Raw genomic sequence first — 27,436 nt, forward strand, 5'->3', positions numbered from 1 at the left:
AGTAACACGTTTGTTGAATGAATCTGGCTTCCCCATTGTCTTTGCTTGTCAAAAGGTTACAAATGGTGATCCCATGACCCCAGGGCACTGTAATTGTCATAAATATAGGCTAATTGCCAAATATCTGGATATTGATCACATGACCACAGAGATGTTGCAATGGTTGTTAAAGGTGAAAAATGGTAATAAGCCATTTTTTTTCACAGCAACTCTGAATGATCACTAAATGAACTGTTATAAGTTGAAGATCATTCATTCGAATTAAGACCAGGCTGATGGTAAAAATGTGAATCTACAAAAAAACCCTCTATTTTTTATATCTTAATAAAATGAAACCTTTCCATATTCCAGCATAATATCCAAGTATTTCTTCCTAAAAGGTAAATGTAAAAGTTTTCCTTGCACGTGTGCTAGTCCTTCCGAATTCTAGGGGGCGGTGCTCATCTCCATTTCAAAGCCAAGATCCAGCGCTGTCCAAAGACGTCTCCGTGGTCATGTGGATGGCATGACTAAACACCGAAGGAGCATGGAATGCTATAACCTTCCCACCAAACGTGGTCCATATTTTTCTACATGCATCTTTACATGCTTTCGAATTGCTAGGTTGGCAGAAGTTGGGATAAGTAACGGGAGTTCACTCTGTTATGCGACACTAGGAATTCGAACCACCAAACTGCCAACCTTTCTGATCGACAAGCTCAGCATCTTAGTCACTGAGCCACCGTGTCCTTTAATATCAAATGGAAATTTAATATCAAATGGAATATTAACAACCTGTTACTTATTGTTACTACCTTGTGATCTCTAGAGCTGGAACACAAGCACCAGGTCTGTATGCAGAATTTCCTCGGTACTCCTTTGCAAAGATAAAGTCTTGCATGCTAGCCTTCCCTTCTAATAATTTCATGCACTGATTTTGCACATATTGCTTGATATGACTTATATCACGTGTTTCAAATAGTAGCTTAATGGAACGCTCAAGTATCTGGAAAAGAAAAAGAAAGCATGTTTTCAGTTGTCCTTTCAAAATTAATTTAAAGATACTTGAAATTTGGCAACATTACTGCACTTGCGTATCAAATGCTCTGGGCAATTTACAAGGAAGTCATCCTTCCTTTTACAATTGGTACTTTTGTCAACCAAAGAATGAACTCGCTAACAAAAATGCATATTTCATGTCTATTTTACCTTGGAAACAGCAGGACAAGCATCTCTTCTGACAGTTTCTATGCCTTTTGCATCAAATACTGGATCTTTTTGATCCAACGTTTCATACATATAACCAACATATCTCTTTTTGGTCTGCAATATACATGGCAAATAAACCTATAATAGGGAAACAAATGTTAGAAATTGCAAACTTGTATCAAAAAGGCAAATGTTTCTAAAACTATATACCCTTCATTAATGTAATCTTCCAACAAAGTATTTAATTTAGAATCTGAGTGACATAGTAGTCCATATGTGGCAGGCTTAGAATTCTATTTGCAAAATTAGTTGCTGTAGTACCTTGAAGACTGTCCTTTTGCCATGCTACTGGGCTGGGCCAGGCCTGGCTTCGCAAAGTCTGAAAGAGCTTTCTGGTGTGTGTCACAGCTCTGAAGCTAAGGAAAGCACCACAGTGCTGCACTGCACCAGAAAGTCCCTTTGTGCTGTGTGAAGCCCAACTCCAGCCTCAGTTGCCCTTGCCACCCTGCCCTGAAAAGACTTTTGTCCTCCAGGACTCTGTTGCCCAGGCTAACCTTCGCCATCTATTTGCTCCCACAATACATGCCCATCCTGGCCCTTCACAAGGTCTTACAAAGAAACTGCCACATGCAACCTTGAAAAGAAGAGTTTCATGAGGTCAGTTGCTGCCTTAGGAAGGGCAAAGCTAAGCATGTTTAGGGCAGCTAGGGCAGCAGAGGCCATGGAATGCAGGAAGCCAAAAGGTTATAGACAGAAGGGGAGATAGACTGGTGGGGGGAGTTGAAGCATCCTTCCAGTCATAAGCGAGGGCAGGCTACAAAGTCCCTGACTTCTGACTGCATGGCTGTGGGGACACTTCAATGGCCATGTTTATTATTATTATACTTGTATGCCGCCCTATTCCCGAGGGACTCAGGGCGGCTAACAAACAAGTGGGGAAGGGGGAGATACAAAAAACAAACAAGACAAAAACAAGATACAAAAAACAGATTAAAAGCTACACAACAATCGCAACAATCGCAACAATTCAAGTGGGGCTGGGAACTCATCAGCCCCAAGCCTGCCGGAACAACCAGGTCTTGATGGCTTTGCGGAAAGCCTGAAGGGTGGTGAGGGTCCGAATCTCCATGGGGAGATCGTTCCAGAGGGCCGGAGCAGCCACAGAGAAGGCCCTCCCCTCAGGGGTCGACAGTCGACATTGGCTAGCTGATGGTATTTGGAGGAGGCCTAATCTGTGGGATCTAATTGGTCGTAGGGAGGTAATTGGCAGGAGGCGGTCTCTCAAGTACCCAGGTCCGATACCATGTAGGGCTTTAAAAGTAACGACTAGCACCTTGAAGCGCATCCGGAGTCCAAAAGGTAGCCAGTGCAGCTCGCGGAGGATAGGTGTAACGTGGGTGTACCGAGGTGCACCCACAATTGCTCGCGCAGCTGCAAGCTGAAGTCTCCGAATGCTCTTCAAGGGCTGCCCCATGTAGAGCGCATTACAGTAGTCCAGTCTTGAGGTCACAAGGGCGTGAGTGACTGTTCTGAGAGCCTCCTGGTTCAGGTAGGGACGCAATTGGTGCACCAGGCGAACCTGGGCAAATGTCCCTCTGGTCACAGCCGACAGATGATGTTCTAAAGTCAGCTGTGGGTCCAAGAGGACTCCCAAATTGCGAACTCTGTCTGAGGGGCGTATAATTTCAGCCCCCAGCCTGAGAGATGGAATACAGGGCCAATCTTTGGGAGGGAAAAACACAAGCCACTGACACATCACTTCAACCGCTTCACTGAGTTGGCACGGGGCAGACAGATACAACTGTGTATCGTCCGCGTATTGATGGTACGTTATCCCGTGCCGATGATCTCACCCAGTGGCTTCATGTAGATGTTAAACAGGAGGGGGGACAGGACCGAGCCCTGCGGCACCCCATACTTGAGGGGCCTAGGGGTCGACCTCTGCCCTCCAACCAACACCAACTGCGACCTGTCAGAGAGATAGGAGGAGAACCACCGAAGAACGGTGCCTCCCATTCCCACCTCACGTAACTGCCGCAGAAGGATACCATGGTTAATGGTATTGAAGGCCGCTGAGAGGTCAAGGAGCACTAGGATGGAGGCATGGCCCCCATCCCTGGCTCTCCAGAGATCATCAATCAGTGCAAAGCAGTTTCCGTGCTGTAGCCAGGCCTGAATCCAGACTGAAAGGAGTCCAGATCATCAGTTTCATCCAAGGACCGCTGGAGCTGAGAGGCCACCACTTTCTCAACAACCTTCCCAACAAAGGCCATAACTTCAGGCACCAATTTAAGGCCTATCAAATGATCACTGAATGAATGAATGATTAAGTCAAGGTCTACCTGTAGAAGTCAATGGTGAAATACCTATTTCATATGCTCTGAACATGTGAAAGACTCCTACTTTAGTCTAATAAATACCGTGTTTCCCTGAAAATACGACAGGGTCTTATATTTTTTTGACCCACGAAATATGGCTTTGGGCTTATTAAAGGGGAGGGCTTATTGTTTTTGGGTTGGCGACTGCTCCCTTGCAACCGGGCTCCAGAAGAGCTGGGCACAGCCTCAGGGTCGAATGACTGTCTTGCGCTGTCACAGCAGCAACACAGCAGCCATGAGGTGGCCACGCTCGCGAGCAGCTGCCCGGCAACCCCCAGCCGCTGACCGATCTAGCTTATATTTTTGCCCACGCAAAAAATGTGGCAAGGCTTCAGTTTCAGGACAGGTAGTATTTTCGGGGAAACATGGTATAAGCACAGTGAAATTGTTATAAAATTAAAATACTTCGAAATGTTACATAAGGAAATGAATAGTAAAACTATCTTGAGTGCCAAAATACATTTTCAACCTTGTCTTACCTTTTCAAACTTCAATTTGACTGGTTTGGGATTGGTAGCTGTTACCGCTTCAGCAATTTCTTGACCAATTTTAAATGACTGTTCCTTGGTAGCTCCTTTCAGTAGTACAAACATGCTAAAACAAGAGTATTAGCTATTTAATTTTCCCCATAAGCAGCACAGCAAGAGTTTATAACATGGCAAAAGGCATACGGGAACTTTTGCACAAATTACAGTCCTCGATATCCAGAGTGTTTCTGCTTACTTTAGTCCTTTAGTTCTAATTTTGCTTTTCCTGGAGAAGAAATTCTGCCAACTTTCTATTTTACTGTATTGAACTAAATTCTTATACAGATTCAAAAATTCTTATAGGGTGTGTCAAATTTTTTAACTTTCAATTTCCAAACGTTAGGGGTGCTCAAACGTTGTGACATGCCTTGGAGATTGTAAAGATATTTTGCTTACTGTAATATAATTTCGATGTGCTTGGTAAGTAAGTACATAAATATAACTTTTTAACATTGTATGTTTCATATGAATCTGTCTGATGTGATGTGATTAAAAGAACAAAAAACAACTAAACACAATACTGGCTGGCAAACTTCTTCTTAATTACCTGTCTGTGTCCCCATATACAACCCGTGCTCCCCATTTCTTTGTATCATTCACTAATTTTATTGCACGTTCCAAGGTCTCTCTGGCTTTGTGCACAATACTATCAGCAATCTGGAGATTAAAAAGACATATTACAATCATCTTAGAATATTTTCTTTTACCTAAACATGCATTTACAATACTTACTACTGTTTATAAAATTATATGATTTGTTGTACACATCCTGTAAAATCTTTATAGCAAAGTAAAAATAAAGATGGATGATTAAACAAATCTGTTAACATACATACAAATTAGCTTTCTGATCGTTACATTCAGAACACATTAACAAAATATACATACTTATTCCTTGGAGCCAGAAATTACACAGATAAGAGAACCTTTCTCTTACTTCCATCAATTGGCACTCCTTGGATCTATGGGTTTAACAGTGCTACCCAAGTAGTTTTAATTGCTCTTTTGAGGACAAAGTGAAAAATTCTCTCCTCTATGGCAAATACCCACAGGGTGACAATAACAATTTCATAACACCTCTGCTGCAGATCTCAATAGCTGGAAAGGTTTATAACAGTTTATATGTCTTGTAACAATTTCTAATTTACTTAAAAGAATTACAGAATAGCAGAGTTAAAAGGGACCACCGTTGCTCAAGCAGGAGATCCTATATCAGTGATGGTAAACTTTTTTGACACCGAGTGCCAAAAAGGTTGCGCAGAAATGTCGTGCTTGTGCATTCATCAGAGCTGCACTCCGAAAAGCCTAACCTCCAGGTTCTAGCATGCACCCAACAATCAGCTGGCCAACATGCATGTGCAGGCTGGTTTTTGGCACTGCTTTGTGTGCAAAGGAGAGCTAATTGTCACACGTGCACGCTCACCAGAAACCTGGAAGACAAAAGGCAAGGCTGCCCGTGCTGGGCAACATGGCTTCGCGTGCCACTTTGGGCACACGTGCCAGAGGTTCACCATCACGGCCCTATATAGTATACCTTTCCAGATGAATGGCTGTACTATCTCTTCTTAAAAATCTCCAGTGTTAGAGTTTTGAAGGCAAGTAGTTCCACTGATTAATTGTTCTAACTTCCAGGAAATTTCTCCTTAGTTCTAGATTGTTTCTCTCAATTAGTTTCCATCGTTTCTTGTTCTGCCTTCATTTGCTTTGGCTAATAGGTTGACACCCACTCTTCTTTGTGGTAGCCCTTAAATATTGGAACACTGCTATGATGTCACCCCTAGACCTTCTTTTCATTGAACTAGACATACACAATTCCTGCAACTGTTCCAAAGTTTTAGGTTCCAGTTACCTGATCATTTTTGTTGCTCTTCTCTGAACTCTTTTTAGAGTTAAGATATTCCGCAAAGCCATTAAATCCTGGCTGCTCCGGCAGGCCGGGGGGCTGTTGAAGTATCCAGCCCCACGGTAACTATGAATGTTGTGTATTTTAAATTGTTGTTTTGTCTATTTATCCCCTTCCCCTTTTTATTGTAAGCCGTCCGGAGTCCTTTGGGAGTGGGCGGCATACAAGACCAATAAACTAACTAACTAACTAACTAAACTAACTTTTATATCATGGTGACCAAAACTAGATGCAATATTCCAAGTGTGCTCTTACCAAGGTCTGTGGTACTAGCACTTCATCTGATCTTGATTCTATCCCTCTGTTAATGCAGCCTAGGAATGAGTTGGCTTTTTTGGCAGCTGCAGCACACTCCTGGTTCATATTTAAATGATTGTCCCTCACAATTGCTACTATTGAGTCAGATATCACCTATTCTATACCCATGGTTTCGTGTAGTTTGTGCAGAAAAGAGGAACATAAGATAAGGGATCTGCAGACTAAACTATATGATGGACGGTTGTGGGAATTAGGCTCGTCTAGTCTAATGAAGAGAAGGACTTGAGTGACATGACAGCAGTTTTCCTATATTTCAGGGGCTGTCAGATAGAAGAGTGAGGTCAACTTATTCTACAACCTAGAATTAAGCAAAGAATTTCTGACAGTTAGAACAATTAATCAGAACAGCTTGCCTCCAGAAGTTGTGGATACTCCATCACTGGAGGTTTTCAAAAAGAGATTGGATAACCATTTGTCTGAATGGTATAGAGCCGTGATGGCAAACCTATGGCACACGTGCCACAGGTGGCACCTGGAGCTATTTGTCAGGGCACGCGAGGCTTGCCCTGTCAGCTGGCCAGCGCGCATGCATGCTGGCCAGCTGACTTTGGCCTTCTTTTGAGGCCATTTTTTGCCCTCCTGAGGGCGGAAAACCGGCCCTATGGGTAAACTGGAAGTTCGGGAACAGACTTCCGGTTTGCCTGTAGGGCTGTTTTTTTGCACTCTGGAGGCTTCAGGGAAGCTCCTGAAGTCTCCGGAGGGCCTCCAGGTGTGGGGTGGGGAGGCTGTTTTCGCCCTCCCCAGGCTCCTATAAAGCTCTGGAGCCTGGGGAGAGAGAAAAAAGCACTTCAAAAATGGGGGGGGTGGCTCTGGTGGTGTGCTAATGCGCAGCGGTCATGCACATACCATTACGGGTATGACAGGCCCGCGCATGGCCCCCTGCGCACCCCCCGCTTTTTGCACACAAGCCAAAAAAGGTTCGCCATCACTGGTATAGCGACTCCTGCATGAACAAAGGGTTTGACTAAAAGACCACCAACCCACTTACTGTCCTGTTATTCTGTGTTCTAGGTGTTCTCAGAATTAGCTGAACTAAATCAGCATTCCTGTACTACAGTTAGTAAACCAAGCCTTTTTGACTCCTTATGACTGCCTGGACAAGTCCCTGTAGTTTGCTTAGCAGGGTTTTCTGAAAGTTTTTGCCTTTTCCTAGGATCACTCTCTCCCTAGGGCTGAGAGTGATTGACTCAAGGTCACCTTTTGGCTTCATGCAGAAGTAGATCTGATAGGTTTCCAGTGCCTTAAGCACTATATAAAAATGAACCTCCATTATTGTTAACAAGTTAATATAGTGCTTTCAATTACTTACTTCACTACATGGCATCCTTCCAGAAAAATTAGCAGCAGTATAACCAAAAGTGACGTTTGCTATAAGTTTAAGGCCAAGCTGACGTGCGTCAAGCATTCGAGTGATAGTTTTGTCAAGCTTGTAAGCTTTCATTGATTGCTTCACCATTATTCTAGTCTTTAAAATTTCTTCCAGCATTTTTGGCAGTACACCCTTTCTTACAGAAGGCTGTTGCAAAACAAAAGCAATAATTGAAAGGTTGATAGTCATAGCACTATTAATCCTCATGTAAATACTGTCTTTTTTTAGTGATATGTTGAGGCAAACTGTCCCCAAATGTCTCTAATACTTTAATTGACACCCTTCATGGTTTCCAATCAACTTTTCCATTTATTTATACATACACAGCTTGTCTCCATCCTCTTTCTTTAGGATAGTTTAGGACCACTTGTAAGTAGGGTAGCTATGGAAATGATGTATTATTTTCATTTCTTTCTTTGGGGTAGGGATATGTTACTTGCAATTCTGCAGCAATATGGGTGAACGAGCTACTATCTGAGTATTAAATTTTCCTTTTTTGTGAAATGAGTAATTAATTGTGCCTTGGGGTTGAATTTTGTGGTTGGAATTTGGGAGTTCAAATACAATGTCCAATTCCTATTCAATTTCTTATCTGATCAATTTGCCCTTTGAGATTATGATAGCCTCATATGACAGCCCTTAAGCAGTCCTTTCATTTCACTATAGCTCTCCTCTGCCTGTTACTTTTCTTAGAGGGAGAAGATTAATGTGGTTAATAACAGGAAAGGGATTCAACAAAGTCAAAGCAGGAGAATTTTATGTTATTTCTTTTTCAATTCTATATCCAATTTCTGGTTAAAACTGAGTTTCTTACTTTAATTTTTTTTTAAAATTCTATGATTCAATAAGAATCAGAATCAGAGAGAACCTTCTCCCTTGTTTTTCTTCCTAAGGGTGACCAGGACTGAATCTCTTCTTTGGGTGTCACATCATTCTGAAGCCAAACACACTTGGGTGTTCCCATAGATAATGCTGCTCATCACACTTTTGAATGCTGAAAGGAAGACTAATTTTTTTAAGTTCAATACTGTTTATCAATACCTATTATTTTCTTTAAAATTCTATAATTTATTTCCCATAACTATTAAGAGTATGAAACTGAATTTATTTACAATTAAAGACAAAATATAAACAAAAACTCACTTTTATAAACACAACATTATTTGCTAAATAAAATAAAGTACCTTAACAAAAGCTATTCCACTGGGTGAGATTGTGATATCATGTCGAAGCTGGTATAGTAGATCAGGAGACACTTTCAGAGATGTGCATCCAAATTTAAATTCATCATTTCTAAAAAAAAAAAGTAAGAATAAATTGTTCTAAACAGTCCATCTTTTCAGTCCTTCTCATGATCCAGCTTTTCCTGCTTGCAACCTCTATACTCATTCACTCACTTCTTTGCCTACTATTTTCTCCTTATCTATCTTATAATCTTTTTTGTCTAGTTTCAGTTAAATATAAATACATTTTGCCTCTTTTCAATTGAGCAAAAATACCAAACTTCTTACAACAGACTAAAACATCCTCAGTAATAACACTACAAAATAAAATGAACAGATAAAAGCTGTGCTATTAATTACAAGTTTTTTGGGGAAAAGGATGCTTTTAATCTATTAGCAACAGAACATAGAGTTGTACTCATAAATTTCTCTAGAGAAAAATACCAGTTTCTATTCTGTTGCTGAAATCTCCTCACTTGTTTCACTTATTTCTCTCAATAAATTCAGATTACTAATCTTTTTTTAGATCAAAATAAAAATACTTCTTTATTCATGTAATAATTGTGATTCAGTCAGCAGTTATGTAGGATACCCTTTTATCCTATTTATATGAATCATGTCATAAATTAATACAATTAGCAAAATATGATATATTTGAATCTGCACAGTCACCATGTTTTTTTCTTTATTTCTTTTTGTGTAAGCAAATGCTGTATCCAGATTGCCAATTATATCAACTAATTATATTGCATTTTAAAACTTGCATATATAGAGGTTGTCACTGACTTATGATCACAACTGCGACTGGAATCTTGATCAGTAAAGCAGTCATTGAGATTCCCATGTGATCAACACAATCCCAGCACTCCCAGTTGTTAAGGAGACAGACCAAGAGAGCTGCCTGCTGGGAGGACATCTTAACTCCATATGGAGCCGAGATTTGCTCCGCACTGTGATCAGCAGCCCTTTGATAGGTGAGAGTTCTTAGCCAAGAGCCGAGATTCCCTCACAGCAGGCAGCCCTTCAACAGTGACTCACTCTATGTACGTGTGTGTGTGTGTGTGTGTGTGTGTGAGAGAGAGAGAGAGAGAGAGAGAGAGAGAGAGAGGGAGAGAGAGGGAGAGAGGGAGGGAGGGAGGGAAGGAGAAGACATTTTGTGACTGGCCTTAACTGCTTCTCAGGCCAAAAAGCACCCTTTCTGAAGTCATTGTAAATTTGAACACTTGTTAAACAACTACTTCTTAAGCAAGGACTACCTGTATTATCTGTCTATAGGCAAGACAGTGTCTTAAAAGAGAATTTTTAAGTAGCCTAGAATCCTATAGTTTCTTATGTAATCTGAAAAAGAGTGCTAATCATTTATTCTATTAGTAGTACAACCATGCACAGAGATTTAAATGATTAATACTTACTTCCCCAAGTTTTCAATATGTCCCAAGCATGTGGAAAAGCAGTAATTGTATGCTATCACTATGGATGGGTATAGAGACTGAAAATCTAGCACAAGGACAGTATTACTGTAGAAACGAGATTCTGGCTCCATTATTAAAGGAATGCATTGAGGGGCTCTCATTTGAGCTCGCTGTTGAACGCCAGGTGTCACAGCAATGTAATTCATTGGTTTGGCAATTCGTAACATCATTGATTCCACACGATACTAAATAAAACAAAAACTCAGTAATTAGCAATCCAACCTAGAAATTGAATGCATCTTTATCAACGTTATGATGAACAAAAGTCCAACAACTCAGTTTATTCACAAATATTAATAATTAAAGGATACAATGGGGAGATCCCAGCATCAATGGCTGGTATAAGACATTAATCAGTAAACTAAAGCAGCATCCCATGTTATTTTTCAAAGGAACACCTATCTATTCAACAACACAATTCTGAGACCAATGGCAAGTGCCAGAGATAAGACAACAAAAAATATAATCTATCCTAGAACTAATTCAGGAACCAAAGATATTTGTGGCTAGTTATCTCTCTTTTCAAAGAGGAAGGATAGACCTGAATCAAAATAAATGATTGGCTAAAGCAATCTACAGCTCGTCTGTAACATAAAGTAATTATTTATGTTTACTATAATTCTCCACAAATTAAAAAGGATATGTTCATTTTTAAATAATTAAATCAAAGCAATTAAAGGTTACCTGTGATCCTCTTGTCAATACATGCAAGAACTGAATTCCAAACAGCCTTGCCATTTCACTTGTTCTGCCAATCAAATCCACTTGTTCTAATAGCTGTATATTCCCACGAACACGACTAATATAATAATCTACGATTTTCCACCTTTAAAATAAAAGCATTAATATGTAAAACATTCAAAACTAAATCAGAAGAGTATTTTGAAAAAAAATGCCAAGAATTTGATATATATTATCAGGTCAATGCTATTTTAAGTGTTGACCTGATACAGAATACAAATTGTCTTGTGAAGCTTCGAGACAATGTAAAATAATTGCAAGTTGAATAGATTAATTTTATTTGCTTACAATAGCATTGCCCTGTTAATTCATATCATGTAATTTTCATGCATTTCAGCCAATTCCATGGGAATTGTATTTTAAATATAGAGTGGTTTATCAAGCTTACTGAATTCTTAATTGGTTGTATAGTCAATGTATTTTTTAGATAGCACGACATCTTTCTATTCAGTGAATAGACTTATAACAGAGCTAAAACACTATGAAAACAAGCAGCAGGAAGCCTCATATTTTCAACAAACTGAAATGGTCCACTTCTTCCTTTAAAAAAAAAACCTGAGACTTGTTATGTTAATATAGAACACCATTATTCTACCAGTCATGCAATATCTTTCCTAAACAAATCACAATTAAATATTGTTCAAGGTCCAGAATGACATTCCAAGCAGCAATTAATCTAGAATGCAAGTATAACCTTCTGTTCTCCTTTTCACACCTCCAATAGAAGAGAAAAAGACTGCAAGCAACTTGATCTACAAAATGTGCTGATGACATCAGGAAAATGAATTTGGAGGTCTGATCTATAATGCTGACCTGTTGATTTACAACTTCAGATTGGAACTTACAATTATAATTTCTCTTTTTTAACATATAATTGCATTCAGTACCAGGCAATTAAAATGTTCATTACAGACAATTACCGATAGATGTCTGCCTTGTTGTCAAACCAATCAGACAGAACTCGAGAAGTGAAGAGTGGGAAACGCTGATGAAGTATATGAAAGCTCACATTTTCAAATGTATAGTTGGTCAAAGCCACCTAAAAAATAGAAAATTTGGATGATTATATTTTTTCTATAGTTTATAACCAGAATATGGAATGGAATTACACAGAAATACTGTATATACTCGAGTATAAGCCTAGTTTTTCAGCCCACTTTTTGGGCTGAAAAAAGCCGCCTCGGCTTATACTCGAGTCAGTGAAAAATTTGCCCGAAATGGAGGAGAAAAAGGGGCGGGGCCATGCCGCTGGGTGACACTCGTGAATGGCCCAGTGCCCCTGTGAGTTTCCCCTCCCTCTGTGTCAGTTTGCCGCGCAGCGCGCACCGCACCATCCCCCCTCCTCACGTTCTAATGTAATGCAGGGCTGTCTTACGATTCCCCTTCCTCCCCCTCCTGCCGCTCTGCAACGATGTCCCACCTCCTCCTTGTTATGGCAAGCAGCCACATAGCGATGTCCCACCTCCTCTGGTACAGTGATCCAATGATAGGAATCACTGTGCCGTGTGTCATAGGAGGCGGGACATCGCTCCCGCGGCTGCACGGGACATCATCATCACAGCGGGACATCAGCATCATGAGGTGAGTGAAGTATTTCATTGAATACACCGCTAGTTTACTGTTTTTCTTTGAAATAAATATTCAAAAACATTATTGGTATCTATTTTTATTTTTGAAATTTACCGGTAGCTGCTGCATTTCCCACCCTAGGCTTATACTCGAGTCAATAACTTTTCCAGTTTTTTTGTGGTAAAATTAGGTGCCTCGGCTTATATTCGGGTCGGCCTATACTCGAGTATATACGGTAGGTTGAAAACTGACCCAACATTTAATAGTTTCATTTTACAAAGAATTTGGTACAGAACAGGCAAGGATTCAGATTTCAAACACTAAATACTGACCAAAAACTCAGAACATATACCAGCAAAATGTTGGACGAAGTCAAGACAAACCCTTTACGCCACAGAGAGATACTTTGGGCTCTCACAGTGATCTTGAGCTTAGTGATCTTTGCATCACTAAGATAATCAGAAATACAGCTAAAAATACTTCCCATCTCTATCAACCAATAACTAATATATTATTGCTACAATCTAATGAGCATTGCAAGAAAAACTAGATGGGAGAAAAATCAGCAAAAAATGTGCTTCAAGACAAATAGGCTCTATATTATATCTATCTCTGATTATTTCTATCTTAGTTCGCACAACGGACTTGTCCTTCTATGAAGCCAATCTGGGCAGTCATCAGCCTTGGATGCCTCAGCTGTAGTCAGATATTAAGGCGACATTACAATTTAAAAAATATCCCTGATCCAGTATCTCTCACTAGCATAATTGCCCCTCCTCCATTCAAGAAGCAGGGACCATTTGCTTTTCCTCAAAGAATATGGAAAAACTACTTTTTACGTGAATGATAGTTACTACCTAATCATTACAAAGCGCAGGAAATCAATTCTAAGCACAGAAAAACAAATTAGACTATAAAACTAATTACCATATTTTTCAGAGTATAAGACGCACCTTTTTCCCTCAAAAAAGAGGCTGAAAATCTGGGTGCGTCTTATACACCCAAATCTGGGTGCGTCTTATACACTGCGTCTTATACAGCATTTTTTCCCTCCCGAAACCCTGCCCCTTCACCAAAATGGCCATGCAGATCCTGTAGAAGGCTTTCAGAGAGCTCCTGGGGGCTGGAGAAGGCAGAAATGAGTAAAAAATGGGTCCCCAGCCCCCAGGAACACTCTGCAAGCCCTCTATAGGCTATTTATGTCTTTTTTGGGGGGGGGGGGGGAGAAACGGGCCTGTTTTCGCAAAAAAACGGGCCATTTTTGGGAGGTTTGCAGTGCAAAAATTTGCCTCTTCAAAATCTTGGTGCATCTTATACTCCAAAAAATACGATACAGCATGATTACAGAAACAGAGTTGATTCTAAAGTCAAAATATTTAGAAACTGGTGGTTACCCATAGGACACTGCTAGGGAATTCTGGGACTTTATATTCAATGGAAGAGAATACCTATAGTTCAGGATTGAACGGTTGGGAGATCTTACTGCTGAGCTTGGATGCTTGCTTGAAGACATTTCATTATCCAACTAACATCAATGCAAGTGAGTGTGGGGTTTGCTGCCTATTTATATGTAGTACTTGCTCTGCCACTTTGGTGGAGAAGTGGTTTTCTCATTGGTGATTCCTTGATTTGACTAGTTTTCTACATGATTGTGGAGTCCTTTGTGTTCTCTGAGGTTGGTGGTTTTCTTGCAGGCTGCGTGATTGTTCCTGCTTACCCTTATGCAGGCTGCTGGAGGGATGTGTAGCCTTTCTTAGGTTTTTTATTGTCTATTTTGTATAATGTGTTCTATGCATCGATTGACGACCAATTCATCCTTCAACAACTTCTTTGAATAAATTATTATATTCAAATTATACTCACACTTCAGACAAATGAGGCTGGAGAAGAATGACTTACATTAGAGGAGTATGACTTAGACTAACACTACACCGACAAGTTTAATTAATATATCTCAAGCAAAATAACACTAGGTTAGTAAGCATCTGGTCTTTAAACAGAATACTGCCAAAAGATTAACCAGGATATACTACTGAATTATCCAACAATAGGTATTTAGTACTATTTTGCTCTATCCAACCTTTGCTATTTCCTCCTTTCCTCCACAATGCAATAACTCAAACCATGCAATTTGATTGGTATTTTGGTAAAGAAAACTCCATAAGCATATTTCTACCATTCTAAAAACAAGATGAGTAATTTCAGAATAAGCCCATTAGAAATATTATTTTATAATAATTTGAATTTATATACCCCTAATAATCTTATTGCCCTTTTCCTAGTTTAATAATTTTGCCAGATGTTACCTCATGTCTCATAATTCTCCAGATATTTAATATAACTCTTCCAACAATGTTTATTTCACTCATTGTATCTGCTCCATATTCATCTAGATCTGAAGCAAATCTGTTCTCTTTCTTATCGTCTAGAATAAAAAATAAAAAAAATTAATGACAAATACTAAATGTGCAAGTATCAGAACAAATCATTCATGCTTAAATCTAAGTTTATTATAATGGTAATAAACCATCCTGACAAGTTGTATGCTGTATCACAATTTAAGAATACAAACACAATTCTCAGTTTTCCCTTGCACTACTGAGTCAGGAGAAGAAAACATAACACTTTAAGAAACAGACCTGCATGTCTGAATTTATGTCATATATACAGTTGGCTTCACAGGTAATAAAAATCTTATTGTTTATCCCTCTGTGGCAATTATACTTCATATCTGCTGGCAAACATCAGGTTGCAAAGTAAGTATGGAGTAACGAGGTGACCTTAATTTAATCACATTCATATGCTGCTTATTTTGATAGCTGCATGTCCTATTTCTGTCCCTTACCAGAAATAAGGTTAGAAATATCAGTAGAATATGGATACAGCTACCTAACACCACACATTTAGTAATTCAAATTTCTCTATGAAACTGATGAATTAACAGCTTGCTAGAAGGGCAGAATGCACTCAGCCAATGGTCATTTCAAAAAATTGGACAGAAGACTCATAACTAACACATGGTTCACAAACACACCTGGAACACGAGAGATCATCTGACATAAATCAACATCCAGAGCAGCAGCTCTCTGTAAGAGGTATCCCCAAGAATGCATTTGGACTTCATAGCCTAACATAATATCTGGATCATACCTAAAAAGAGAAAGATATGTCTTCATATAACCAATTATTTAATTTAAATTTATTCATTAAAGCTGCAAATGCCACTAAATTAAATATAGTTGTTTGGTGAAGTTTAATTTCCTGTGAGGTACTGTGTGGAAAGGAGTACACAAATTTAATCTTAAGTACTGTGTACAGATAGTCCTTGACTTTTGACCACAATTGAGCCCAAAATTTCTGCTGCTAAGTTAAACAGTTATTAAGTGAATTTTGCCCCATTTTATGACTTTTCTTGCCTCAGTTGTTGAGTGAATCACTGCAATTAAGTTAGTAACATAGTTAAGTGAATATGGCTCTCCTTTGAATTTGCTTGTTAGAATGTTGCAAAAGGTGATTACATGACACCAGGACACTGCAACCATCATAAATATGAACCAGATACCTAGTGCCTGAATTTTGATTGTTGTGTCACCCTGGGGATACTGCAACGATCATGTGAAAAACGGTCATAAGTCACTTTTTAAAGTGCCGTTATAACTTTGAATGGTCACTAAATGAACTGTTGTAAATCAAGAACTACCTGTATTGTCATTATTTGTCAAATAATTGGATTGGGACTCAAGTGAAGATGACAAATTAATTTGGAACCTGGAGTTTTTGAATTCTAAGAAATGCTCCGGCCAGACTAAAGCCATCATGGAGCTGGAGAGTGTTGAATCTTTTTTTAATAAAATGGATTGAATTTATAGTTAAAAGGAAAAAAGTACACAGCGTTATCACTGAATTCATTAATTTCATAGATTTCAATATCTGAATTTATAACTTGGTCTAAAAAACATTCTGTTTTATTACTCAAGACAGCATGTTTTTTCAAAAAATTATTATGAGTTTTTATTCAGGGAAACCAGTTTTATAAGATCAAAAACATTAAATATCTTATTTTAGGTTATGCTATAAAATAGAGTAATTTTTACGGCTATTAAACTTCATTTTAATGTGTTAGTATTCTACAAATTAGTTTCCACAGAAACTGAGTAATCAAAGGTAAATTTATATGCATTTCACAGTTGGAAAAGTGAAGCTGACAGTTATTTGCAATGATTATTTTCTTTAAAAAATATTCAGAAAAATTTGACTTGCTTTTCTTTACATTGATAGATCATTATATTGTTTAACTTATTTTGTACCTTTCCCCTAAAAATAAAAAAGGCCAAGTAGCTTTGTGTTAGTATTTGAAATATGCCAATGTAGATTGTTAGCCATGGCAAACTAGGTGTATATAACATTTTGGTTTCTAATGAATAAAAAGAGTCTGAAAGATTTAATTCTCATAAATAATGTATTCAGATGAATGCTGGTAAGATTCCTAATGGTCTTAGTTCAAATAAAATGAAAATTTCTATCAATTCTGAGCATGCCTAGAAATCTGTAATGTTCCATTCAGAGAGAAAAAAATTGTTGATCCACATGATAGATGACTATTCTAATGCTAATTAATTACCAATTAAAAATAATCAAGAATCCATTTAACAGAAACATTGGCTAAATATATACATATATACATATATCAAAAACTATTTTGCTTACCCTTGCCTTGTGAAGAAATTGATGAATATTTATATTCAGAATAATAATTTCATTCTTATCAAGACATTAATTCTGTGCCTGAATTGTAGCATATCAAAGCGTCTGCTGGGGGATTCATACATGAATGAATGCTTCTTCTTGCAAAATATTTTCTCTATAGGGGAAATTAGACCTAAAAATATTGACTAGCTCAGTGGGACTACACTATGTGCACTATGTAACATAAAGCAGAGTGTCAAGGATTTTTTTAGTTCAACAAGTTTTTGAAGGCTTTTTTCTACACAAAAATTAGGATAAATGAATTCAGAGGGGCATTTTTGTAAAAAGAAATTTAAAAAAATATCCCTGGATGTTGGAAATTATAGCAGCTTTTATAAAGTATTTTTCTGTGTGTCTTTAGTTACATCTCTTTTGTGTGGAGGTCTCTTTGGTATGTAGAAATGGAGACCTTAATGTAATTGATACAATACAGCTCTCTGGTTCAGAAATCTATCTAGCTGATACACTGAAATAATAGGTGTACTTTGAATAAATAGCAATAATTGGGTGCGTATGTTCAGTAACATTTCAGTTACTTAAATTCTAGTTTTGTAACCGCAAAAAGTGTGTGTGTGTGTGTGTGTGTGTGTGTGTATAACAATATAAAACAATATGAACTCTTTATTATCAGCTTTTCTTCAATGTAGTCATAAAAATAGAAGATGATGTCTTCCACAGTTAAAAGTATGGCATCTATTACTGCCCTAATGTTTATGATAGATATTACTAATTGGATAGATAATATTTCTGTGCACATTTCCAAATTCAAATCCAGTATTTTCAATAAAATAAAATTTATAGCATGCACTTTCTTCCAGAAGTTCAAGGGAGTCTACATAAATTATTTCTTACAATTTTTCCCAATGATCTCAAATCATCATGGTTTAGAGTGGAGTTGAATCTGGTATTCCTTGGTGCCAATCAACCTTTCAACAAATATACTAGACCAGTGATGGCTAATTTTTTTCTAAAGGCGTGCCAAAATTGTGCGTGTGTGCCCCACCCACCTGCACATATGTGTGCGCCCCTCAGCGCATGAGCACATGACTCCCCATGGGGGGATTTATACCCTCCCCAGGCTCTGGAGGATTTCCTGAAGCCTGAAGCCTCCCAGAAGGCGAAAACAGATCGTTTCCAAATTTCTCACCCTCTGGAGCCTGGGGTGACCTCCCCCAGCCCTCCGGAAGGCCAAAAATCAGCTGGCGCACCGGAGCTGAGGGCTCCACGTGCCATCATGTACGAGACTGTTTCTCCAATTATGTTGTACCAATCATATGAAAGATTCCTAACTGACATGTTGATGAGCCATAGTCTAAATGAGTAAATAAGACTGATATATATAAGTAAATCAACAGTTAAAGTAAAATAGTTTTACTTATTTGTTTGCAAACTTTGCCAAAATTTCACTAAGACACAGATCAGAAGTAGTTTATATGAAATTTAAATCATGTCATACAGATTTGTCCAACTTTATTATTTGAAAATCTTATCTGTATTAATGTGATGATGGATTCACTGAATTATTTCAACATCCTTATAAGACAAGCAAAGTTCTCATTAAATTTTAATAGAATTTAAAATTAAGATATGTAACTTGTTTGACTACAGAAATGCTACATGTTTATTGCTAATATTATTTCACATTAAAAAGGTCACTACTGAAGTAGCTATTAGCTTTTAAATTCCATTTTCAGTTCTACTTGGTACAGAATTCACAGAAACTGAGTTTACAAACTAAAAACCTTCATGGAGAAAGCCACTGCAGTTTAACTAAATAACTTAACTTAACTAAATGGACTCAAATGTCAATACACCAATGTACAGAGTATTAGAAATAAACAGGGTGAATTAGAAATTCAAGTAAACGAGGGCAAATATGATATTGTTGCCATTACAGAAACCTGGTGGGACGAAACCCACAATTAGAACATACAGCTAGAAGGATTTAAGTTATTTAAAAGAAATAGACCAAATAAAAGGGTGGGAAATTTCTTTCTAAGATATTTACGGTATTTAAAGTAGGATGTAGGTCTTAGAAATAGAAATAGACCAAATAAAAGAGTATGTGGAGTTGCACTATATATAAGAAATAACTATATCTCTACAGAAATAGAGCACAACAATGATGAGAACTATCTTGAATGCATTTGGGTCAATATTAAAGGGAGGGGGGAATGACATTGCCATAGGTCTATACTACAGGCCACCCAACCAAGCAGAGGAAGTAGATGAACTTTTTGCTAGTCAGCTAACTAAGGTATGTAGGAAGCACACCACAATAGTAATGGGGGATTTTAACTACCCTGATATCAACTGGGAAACAAACTCTGCACCAAGTGGAAGATCCAACCGGTTCCTAAAAACCTAGCAGAGAACTTTGTTTCCCAAAAGGTAGAGAAGGGAACAAGGGGATCGGCCATATTAGACTTAATTCTCACTAACAAAGAAGAAATGATAGAAGGTGTTGAAGCCATAGGAACCCTGGGGGCAAGTGACCATGCAATATTGGAATTCAACATTATGCAAACACAAGCAGTAGAACAAAGTCAATCTAGAGTATTGGATTTTAAGAGAGCTAATTTTAATAAAGTTAGAGAGAGCTTGGGAAGAATTCCATGGATGAGAATCCTCAAGGGGAAAACAATTCAAGAAGCTTGAGAAATTTTGAAAAATGAGATTATAAAAGCCCAGTATACAATAACAATGAAGAAGAAAAATAACAGCTCCCAAAAGAAACCAGCATGGCTGCATAAAGAACTCTCTGACAAATTGAAAGACAAAAAAGTTAATTATAAAAAGTGGAAACAGGGGGACATAACTAAGGCAGAATATCAGCAAATAGCCCGAGCCTGTAAAGATGAAGTGAGGAAAGCTAAGGCTCACAATGAAGAAAGGCTTGCCACAAAAGTAAAAAATAACAAAAAAAGCTTCTTCCAACATGTTAAAAACAAGAAAAAAGTTAAGGAAACAATTGGTCCATTGCTGGGAGAAAATGGCAACAAGGTGACAAGCAACAGGGACAAAGCAGAACTATTTAACTCATGTTTTGCATCTGCCTTTACACAAAAGGAAAAAAACAGTCCAACCTACCAAAAATAGCACCACAAAAATCAGATTAGGAACACAAATTGAAATAGGGAAGAAAATGGTAAGTGAGCACCTGTCTACCCTAGACAAGTTCAAATCACCAGGACCGGATGGATTACACCCCAGGGTTCTGAGGGAACTGGCAGATGAGATCTCAGAACCATTGAACGATATCTTTCAGAGATCCTGGAGAACCGGGGAACTGCCAGAGGACTGGAAAAGAGCTGATGTGGTTCCCATCTTCAAACAAGGGGGAAAAAAACAGATCCAGGAAACTATAGACCTATCAGCCTGACCTCAATACCAGGGAAGATTCTGGAAAAGATAATCAAGCAACGAATTAGCGAACACCTAGAAATAAACAAAGTAATAGCCAAAAGCCAACATGGGTTTTTCAAAAACAGATCATGCCAGACTAATTTTATTGCATTCTTTGACAAAGTGACAAAATTAGTGGACCAGAGGAATGTCATCAATATAATTTACTTGGACTTCAGCAAGGCATTTGATAAAGTAGACCATAACCTACTACTAGATACAAGTAGAAAAATGTGGGTTAGACAGCATCACCACCGGATGCATTCGTAACTGGCTGACCAACCGCAGTCAACATGTAGTCCTCAATGGAACTGCATCTACGTGGAGGGAAGTATGCAGTGGAGTACCCCAAGGCTCTGTTTTAGGCCCAATACTCTTCAACATCTTCATCTATGATCTGGATGAGGGAATAAATGGGGAACTCATCAAATTTGCAGATGACACCAAGCTGGCAGGTAATAGCTAACACCCCAGAAGACAGGCTTAAGGTACAGAAGGATCTTGACAAACTTGAACTTTGGGCACTATCTAACAAAATGAAATTCAATGGTGAACAAAGTAAGGTTCTACATTTAGGCAAGAAAAACAAAATGCACAGGTACAGTATAGGTGGTACCTTGCTCAATAGTAGTAATTGTGAGAGGGATCTTGGAATCTTAGTTGACAACCATTCAAATATGAGCCAGCAGTGTGCAGCAGCTGCCAAAAAAGCCAACACAGTTCTAGGCTGCATAAACAGATGGATAGAATCAAGATTATGTGAAGTGTTAATACAACTTTATAATGCCTTGGTAAGGCCACACTTGGAATATTGCATTCAGTTTTGGCTGCCACAATGTAAAAAAGATGTGGAGACTCTAGAAAGAGTGCAGAGAAGAGCAACAAAGATGACTAGGGTACTGGAGGCTAAACATATGAGGAACGGTTGCAGGAACTGGATATGTCTAGTTTAATGAAAAGAAGGACTAGGAGAGACATGATAGCAGTGTTCCAATATCTCAGGGGTTGCCACAAAGACAAGGGAGTCAAATATTTTCCAAGGCACCTGAGGGTAGAACAAGAAGCAATGGGTGGAAACTAATCAAGAAGAGAAGTAACTTAGAACTGAGGAGAAATTTCCTGACAGTTAGAACAATTAATCAGTGGAACAGCTTGGCTCCAGAAGTTGTGAATGCCTTTAAGATGTTGGATAGCCATTTGTCTGAAATGTCTTAGTTTCCTGCCTAGGCAGGGGGTTGGACTAGAAGACCTCCAAGGTCCCTTCCAACTCTGCTATTGTATTGTATTTGTATTATTTCTCTGAGTAAAAATATTTTAATATATTTCACCATCTACAACCAGGAAAGTTTCTTTGATAGGCATATATATTTGTGTGTCTCAGATTCGGTACACAGAGATGTTTTTTGCACTGGTCATTTCAGAAACCATTTGGTTATTTCTGTACATTTGTTTTGTATCCTCAGTTACTACAGATAACCAAACCATAAAAATTGTAGTCAAGTACACTGAATAGAGATTTGAGATCAGCATTAATCTAGCTGCTCTGCAAAATTTTATTTTTCTGTCACATGCAGTTCATAGCCATCAAAGATTATATTGTATATTAGAATTATACGCTTGTAGTGAATTTTGATCATTTCTTCTCCTCTCTGCTGTTCTAGTAAAGCTATGAAATTTTCATTTCCACTAATCACAATTTAATGTGTTACCCAAATAAAAAATATCATATTTTTAGCAATAATAGGAGGGAACAAGAAAGCTTTGTAAACTATAGGTTAAAATAGCTTGCTTCACTAACCAATATTAAAATGAACTATTGTTGTTAGGTTGAGCAACATAAGCCACACTTAATAGGTCAGACCCGAAGTTGTTTCAAAGGAATGAAAACATAAACGTTCAAAAATTACCTAGCCTTCAAACTACAGATAGTTTAAACCATTAACAAATGGTTTATTTTATCTGCAAAACAATATAGAATGATCTTTATAGGAAGCTGACTGGAACAAGGAAGTAAAAATCAACATATTCTAAGTTGTGTCTTTGTCTCATTCAAAAGAGTTCTCTAATTTCTACTAAATCGAACAAAATTGAATTTGCAGTAATGATAATAATTCATAACTATAGCAACAAAAGCTATTTTGAACACTGTTTTGTCCAATATTTAATGAAATTAATGTTGTAGCCAAAAATAATGGGTTGGGGAAAATAATAAACAATTCAAATATACTCAAATCCAGGAGGTTATTTATTTGAAATATAATTTCATACATTTCAACATAGAATTATTATTTTGCTAAATGAAACCACTGACAAAATCTTGCATTAATTCAATTTTAGAGGGGGTGTAACTTTTATCCCTCAAACAGTAAAAATATTGAATCAAAACTATCTGAAGGTACACATCATAGTCCAGTCATTGGCCAGCCCTAGAAGCTGATATGCAGCATTTCAAGAAGTGTTTACCAGGTAACAACCCAGATGTTTGGTTTGCCTTTTTCATGATAGAGAAATCAGTGTGCTTTCTTCATTCAGTGAAGCCTTCAGCGGTCAAGTCTTCATTTGTTGATCTTCAGAGATAAAGAAAAATTGTAATGTTCTATTGTTTGGAATGATTTTTTTATGCAGAGAAGTGATATTTTTTCCTATACTTCCAAAACGGTGGAAGGTTTTAAAAAATTAACAGAATTGGTTTGCTATTTCCAAGTTGTTTTGTAAGTCAGACGGAGCAGCGGATTCCCAAAAAAGAGAAAGATAAAATTAATTTCCTTACCTGCAATTTTGTCTTCTCTGAACAGGAATCCGCTGCTTCGTCAGGACCCACCCTTTGCTGGTTGCTTTCAGCAACTCTAGTATTCTGGTTTCCTGGATTTGGTCAATGCCATTCTCATCAGAAGTTTTCTAGTTGGAGAGAGAGAGAATTGCAAATGTACTCTGCCTAGTACACATTTTCCTTGAGAATGTATTCCAGCCAGAAGTTTCAAAGTTTAGCTTTCTGGATAACAATAAGACTTCAAAGCTTTGGCAGTTGATTTGAAGAAAGACACATCTGAACTTCTATAAGTGCATGATCAGAGGATGCTATAAGAACATGTGAGGAACTTGAAAATGATACACCAAACGGAATTTGGAAACAGAGAGGTTTCCCTTTGGAGAAGACATACGTAAAAAAATTCATGCCTACCTATTTATTTTTGCCTGTATCACAAGGAGCAATGAGTTTTGCTATGAAGTTGTCATAAAAACCACCCCTTTCCTGCCTATTGGTAGATTTTTTTAAAAGTTGTATCGTAAGACAGTAAGAAGTTTTCTAGATTTCACATGCATCTTAGGGATATTACAACTTCAGTACTACTGATGTGAATTCTGGTTTAGAGACCTGAATAAACATACCTTAAAAGATAAATATGTTATGAAGACCTAAAACAAACTTTTATAAAAAATAAAACTGTTAAAATATGGGCACATAAAAAAGAGAAGGGAGACCAAAAGTTGAACAAAATTAATCAGAAATGTATAAGCTGAAAATAAAAACAGAATACTACCTTTTAACAATATTCACTACCTCCTGGAAAAGTGCTCTCTCATCAGTAGCATATGTGACTTCCAATCCTGAGATACCAGATCTTGCAAGCAAAGGGGCATGTTCTCTATTACCTGAAAAACAAATTGAAATGCATTTATTTCTTAAGAAAAACTTGATCATTTCAGTTTTGACAGTGAGCAGTACAAATTGTGCTCCAGGCACTCCCCCTTCATCCACCTGCTGCAGACAAAGCATGAACAATAGCAATAGCAATAGCAGTTAGACTTATATACCGCTTCATAGGGCTTTCAGCCCTCTCTAAGCGGTTTACAGAGTCAACATATTGCCCCCAACAACAATCCGGGTCCTCATTTTACCCACCTCGGAAGGATGGAAGGCTGAGTCAACCCTGAGCCGGTGAGATTTGAACAGCCGAACTGCAGTCAGCTGAAGTAGCCTGCAGTGCTGCATTTAACCACTGTGCCACCTCGGCTCTTCAAGTTCATGTCAAACATTTTATTTGATTCTATTATATTGAAAAGCATACACATTTTTGATTTTTTTAAAATGCTATACCACTGATTTTTCTAACATTCAAATGCTATAAAATTTCACAAACATGAATCACAATAAATCCTCATATGCACCATTTCATTAATCTATACTAGAAAAATGTACTATAATGATAGTAAAAAAATTCCTTAGATTTTAATTCCTGCTACCAATCTTTGTTATTCTACATTACGAATATGCTTGATTCAGAGGAAGAAAACCAAGCTACATTAATCTCTTATCAATAAGCACCATTTAAATATTGTTGGTCTTACACATGACAAAGAGGTAGAATATTAATCAATATAGATCTTATTAACAAAACTGCCTTGGTATCCAAGTACTAAACTCTCTATGCAGAGAGCACCTTGCTTTCTCTTATACAAAAGTTCATGGACTATCTTTTACCCAGGTATTCTTCACTTAGGCAGGAAACAAAACTGATGGGAATGATTCTAGATAGAAGTGGCTAATGAACATTTCAAGGTAAAGATAGGGTAGTCTCTCCTTGAGGACAACGCAGGACTAGGATAATCAAGTGAGATTAGGAATGATCAGTGAACATTATGAAACATGGCTTTTCAGGCAACTATTATGTAACCTAAGGCCTGCCCATAGGACAAATGGAAAAATATTCAGTATTGTTAGAAATTAATTGATAATCACATCAAAACAATTAAAAACACATTTATTACTTCTAGTTTCAAGTAAATTATTTTTAAATAGCCACACAACTCATACATGGCCCAAATCAAGTTGAGGTTGAAACACTTTCATAGATGTTTCTATTTCAATTTGATCATGATTTTTGTTGTAATGGTCCAACATTAGTCAATGTGTTTTTAGAATTTAAAAAGTTTATGGTAGAATAATCATAAATAAGATTTTACTTTGTCAGCCAATATAGTATCTTTAAAAAATCAGTATTAATAACTCTGCAACATTAAATACAACTTCTGTTTTTTAAAGAAAATATGCTAAACCTATTATTGTTGAATTCAGTCTATATGTATTCTTTTCAGTTTCTGAAGGCAGCCTCTAGAAAGACATAATTTAGTAAAATCAATCTATTGCTTTAAAATTAAATATTTTAAAGAAAAATGCTATCAAAGGATGCTAAAGGTAAGAATAGGAATTACTTAATACCCAGAAATAAAAGTGGATGAAATATATATTTTATCATGTTACATTATGTTATTCAGAACCTTAATAATAGCATAATTACTGAATATAAATTTAAGAGTTTATTACTTTATTCTTGTAATTAAGTTTAGTTGTTTTTTTCACTAGCCTAAACCAGTGGTACTCAACCTTTAACAGCTGGAGAGCCACTTCACCATTAACTGTTGCAGAGCATAACATCAAACGTGAATATTGCAATCTTTTCCTCATGGTGCTACCTAATTTTTGGTGGTATTTGTCACCACATACAATATTTACTGAAACATGTCATGGCATATCATTTTCCCCATTGCTGTTATCCTTGTTTCTTATTGGTTGCTGGGAAAAAAAGGGAGGCTTCCCATTCTTTCTCATGGCTGCTGGGCTGGAGTGATTTCTATTCTTACCTGGCAGGGGGATCCCAGCAGCTCCTTCGCTTTCCTCCTATGGGAGGAGGTACTTCAGTGACTCCCACACTGCCGGTCCTTTGGTCAGTGCTCCCCGCGCTGCCTGATAGAGTGGAGCGCCGATCAGATGCCTACACTGCGAGAGCCGCCTGTAGGGCCTCAAGAGCATCCAGCTCTAGAGCCACAGGTTGAGTATCACTGGTCTAAACAAAGCCAAAAAGGTACAATACAATAAGGGCCCTCTTTAGACCCTACAAAGATCAGAGAAAACCAAACAACAACCCTTATGCAACATATAACATATTCCATGTTCTATCTTTACTCAAACCAATTAAGACAGATTACCAAAATTGAACAGTCCCAGGAAATTAAAAAGGACTAGTTCAGTACAAGAGTTTTGAGGCCTGCCATCTAGGATATGCTTTCCTCTTTATATATCTTCAGGACTTCTGCAGGAGCATGCTACAAGATATTAAACACTGTTTAATATATACTTAGGTAAGTGTTAAGCATTATAGCCCTTGCAAATGTTCATAAAAAGATATAAGGTGGAAACCATCTACTATAAGTCCATGATTCTACAATGAGATGACATGAATTTAAACACTAGCAAACATTGTTCAAAACCACATTTTTATTTATTATGTTTATTAATATCTAAATACAATAAATTGAAAATATTGGCAATCATTTTAAAGAAAATAAAATGAAATAAGGACCTTGGCTTGAGATAGTTCTTGCTCTGTCTTTATCAATCACTATAGCACCAGTGATTTCCATTTTCTCAGTATCTGGCAATGGTGTGTCAGATGAGATGCAGTAGAATAAAGCACAGATAGGATCAAATTCAGGATCCGCCTCCAAATCTCTTCTGGTTCGAGCATGCAATTCCATACTTAGCAGTGTAAGATACTGTACCTACACAGAAAAGTTTACATTATTATCTCTTGTCAA

General features: G+C 37.6%; 1 protein-coding gene across 1 annotated transcript in view; it reads right to left on the reverse strand.

The window, feature by feature from the left end:
• REV3L (REV3 like, DNA directed polymerase zeta catalytic subunit) overlaps nucleotides 1-27,436 on the reverse strand; it is an 88,200-nt gene that overhangs the window by 4,929 nt on the left and 55,835 nt on the right. The window contains exons 17-29 of the mRNA XM_032215688.1: nucleotides 27,202-27,400; nucleotides 24,382-24,493; nucleotides 15,723-15,838; nucleotides 14,995-15,113; nucleotides 12,040-12,158; nucleotides 11,063-11,204; nucleotides 10,319-10,563; nucleotides 8,868-8,976; nucleotides 7,624-7,830; nucleotides 4,641-4,750; nucleotides 4,046-4,160; nucleotides 1,189-1,326; nucleotides 795-985 (exon numbers count right to left, since the gene is read on the reverse strand). Of these exons, the coding sequence (XP_032071579.1) occupies nucleotides 795-985; nucleotides 1,189-1,326; nucleotides 4,046-4,160; nucleotides 4,641-4,750; nucleotides 7,624-7,830; nucleotides 8,868-8,976; nucleotides 10,319-10,563; nucleotides 11,063-11,204; nucleotides 12,040-12,158; nucleotides 14,995-15,113; nucleotides 15,723-15,838; nucleotides 24,382-24,493; nucleotides 27,202-27,400 (1,922 nt within the window). The remainder of the gene's footprint in view (nucleotides 1-794; nucleotides 986-1,188; nucleotides 1,327-4,045; nucleotides 4,161-4,640; nucleotides 4,751-7,623; nucleotides 7,831-8,867; nucleotides 8,977-10,318; nucleotides 10,564-11,062; nucleotides 11,205-12,039; nucleotides 12,159-14,994; nucleotides 15,114-15,722; nucleotides 15,839-24,381; nucleotides 24,494-27,201; nucleotides 27,401-27,436) is intronic.

This window comes from Thamnophis elegans, chromosome 4 (genome assembly GCF_009769535.1).
Source record: "Thamnophis elegans isolate rThaEle1 chromosome 4, rThaEle1.pri, whole genome shotgun sequence".
Taxonomy (NCBI): Eukaryota; Metazoa; Chordata; class Lepidosauria; order Squamata; family Colubridae; genus Thamnophis; species Thamnophis elegans.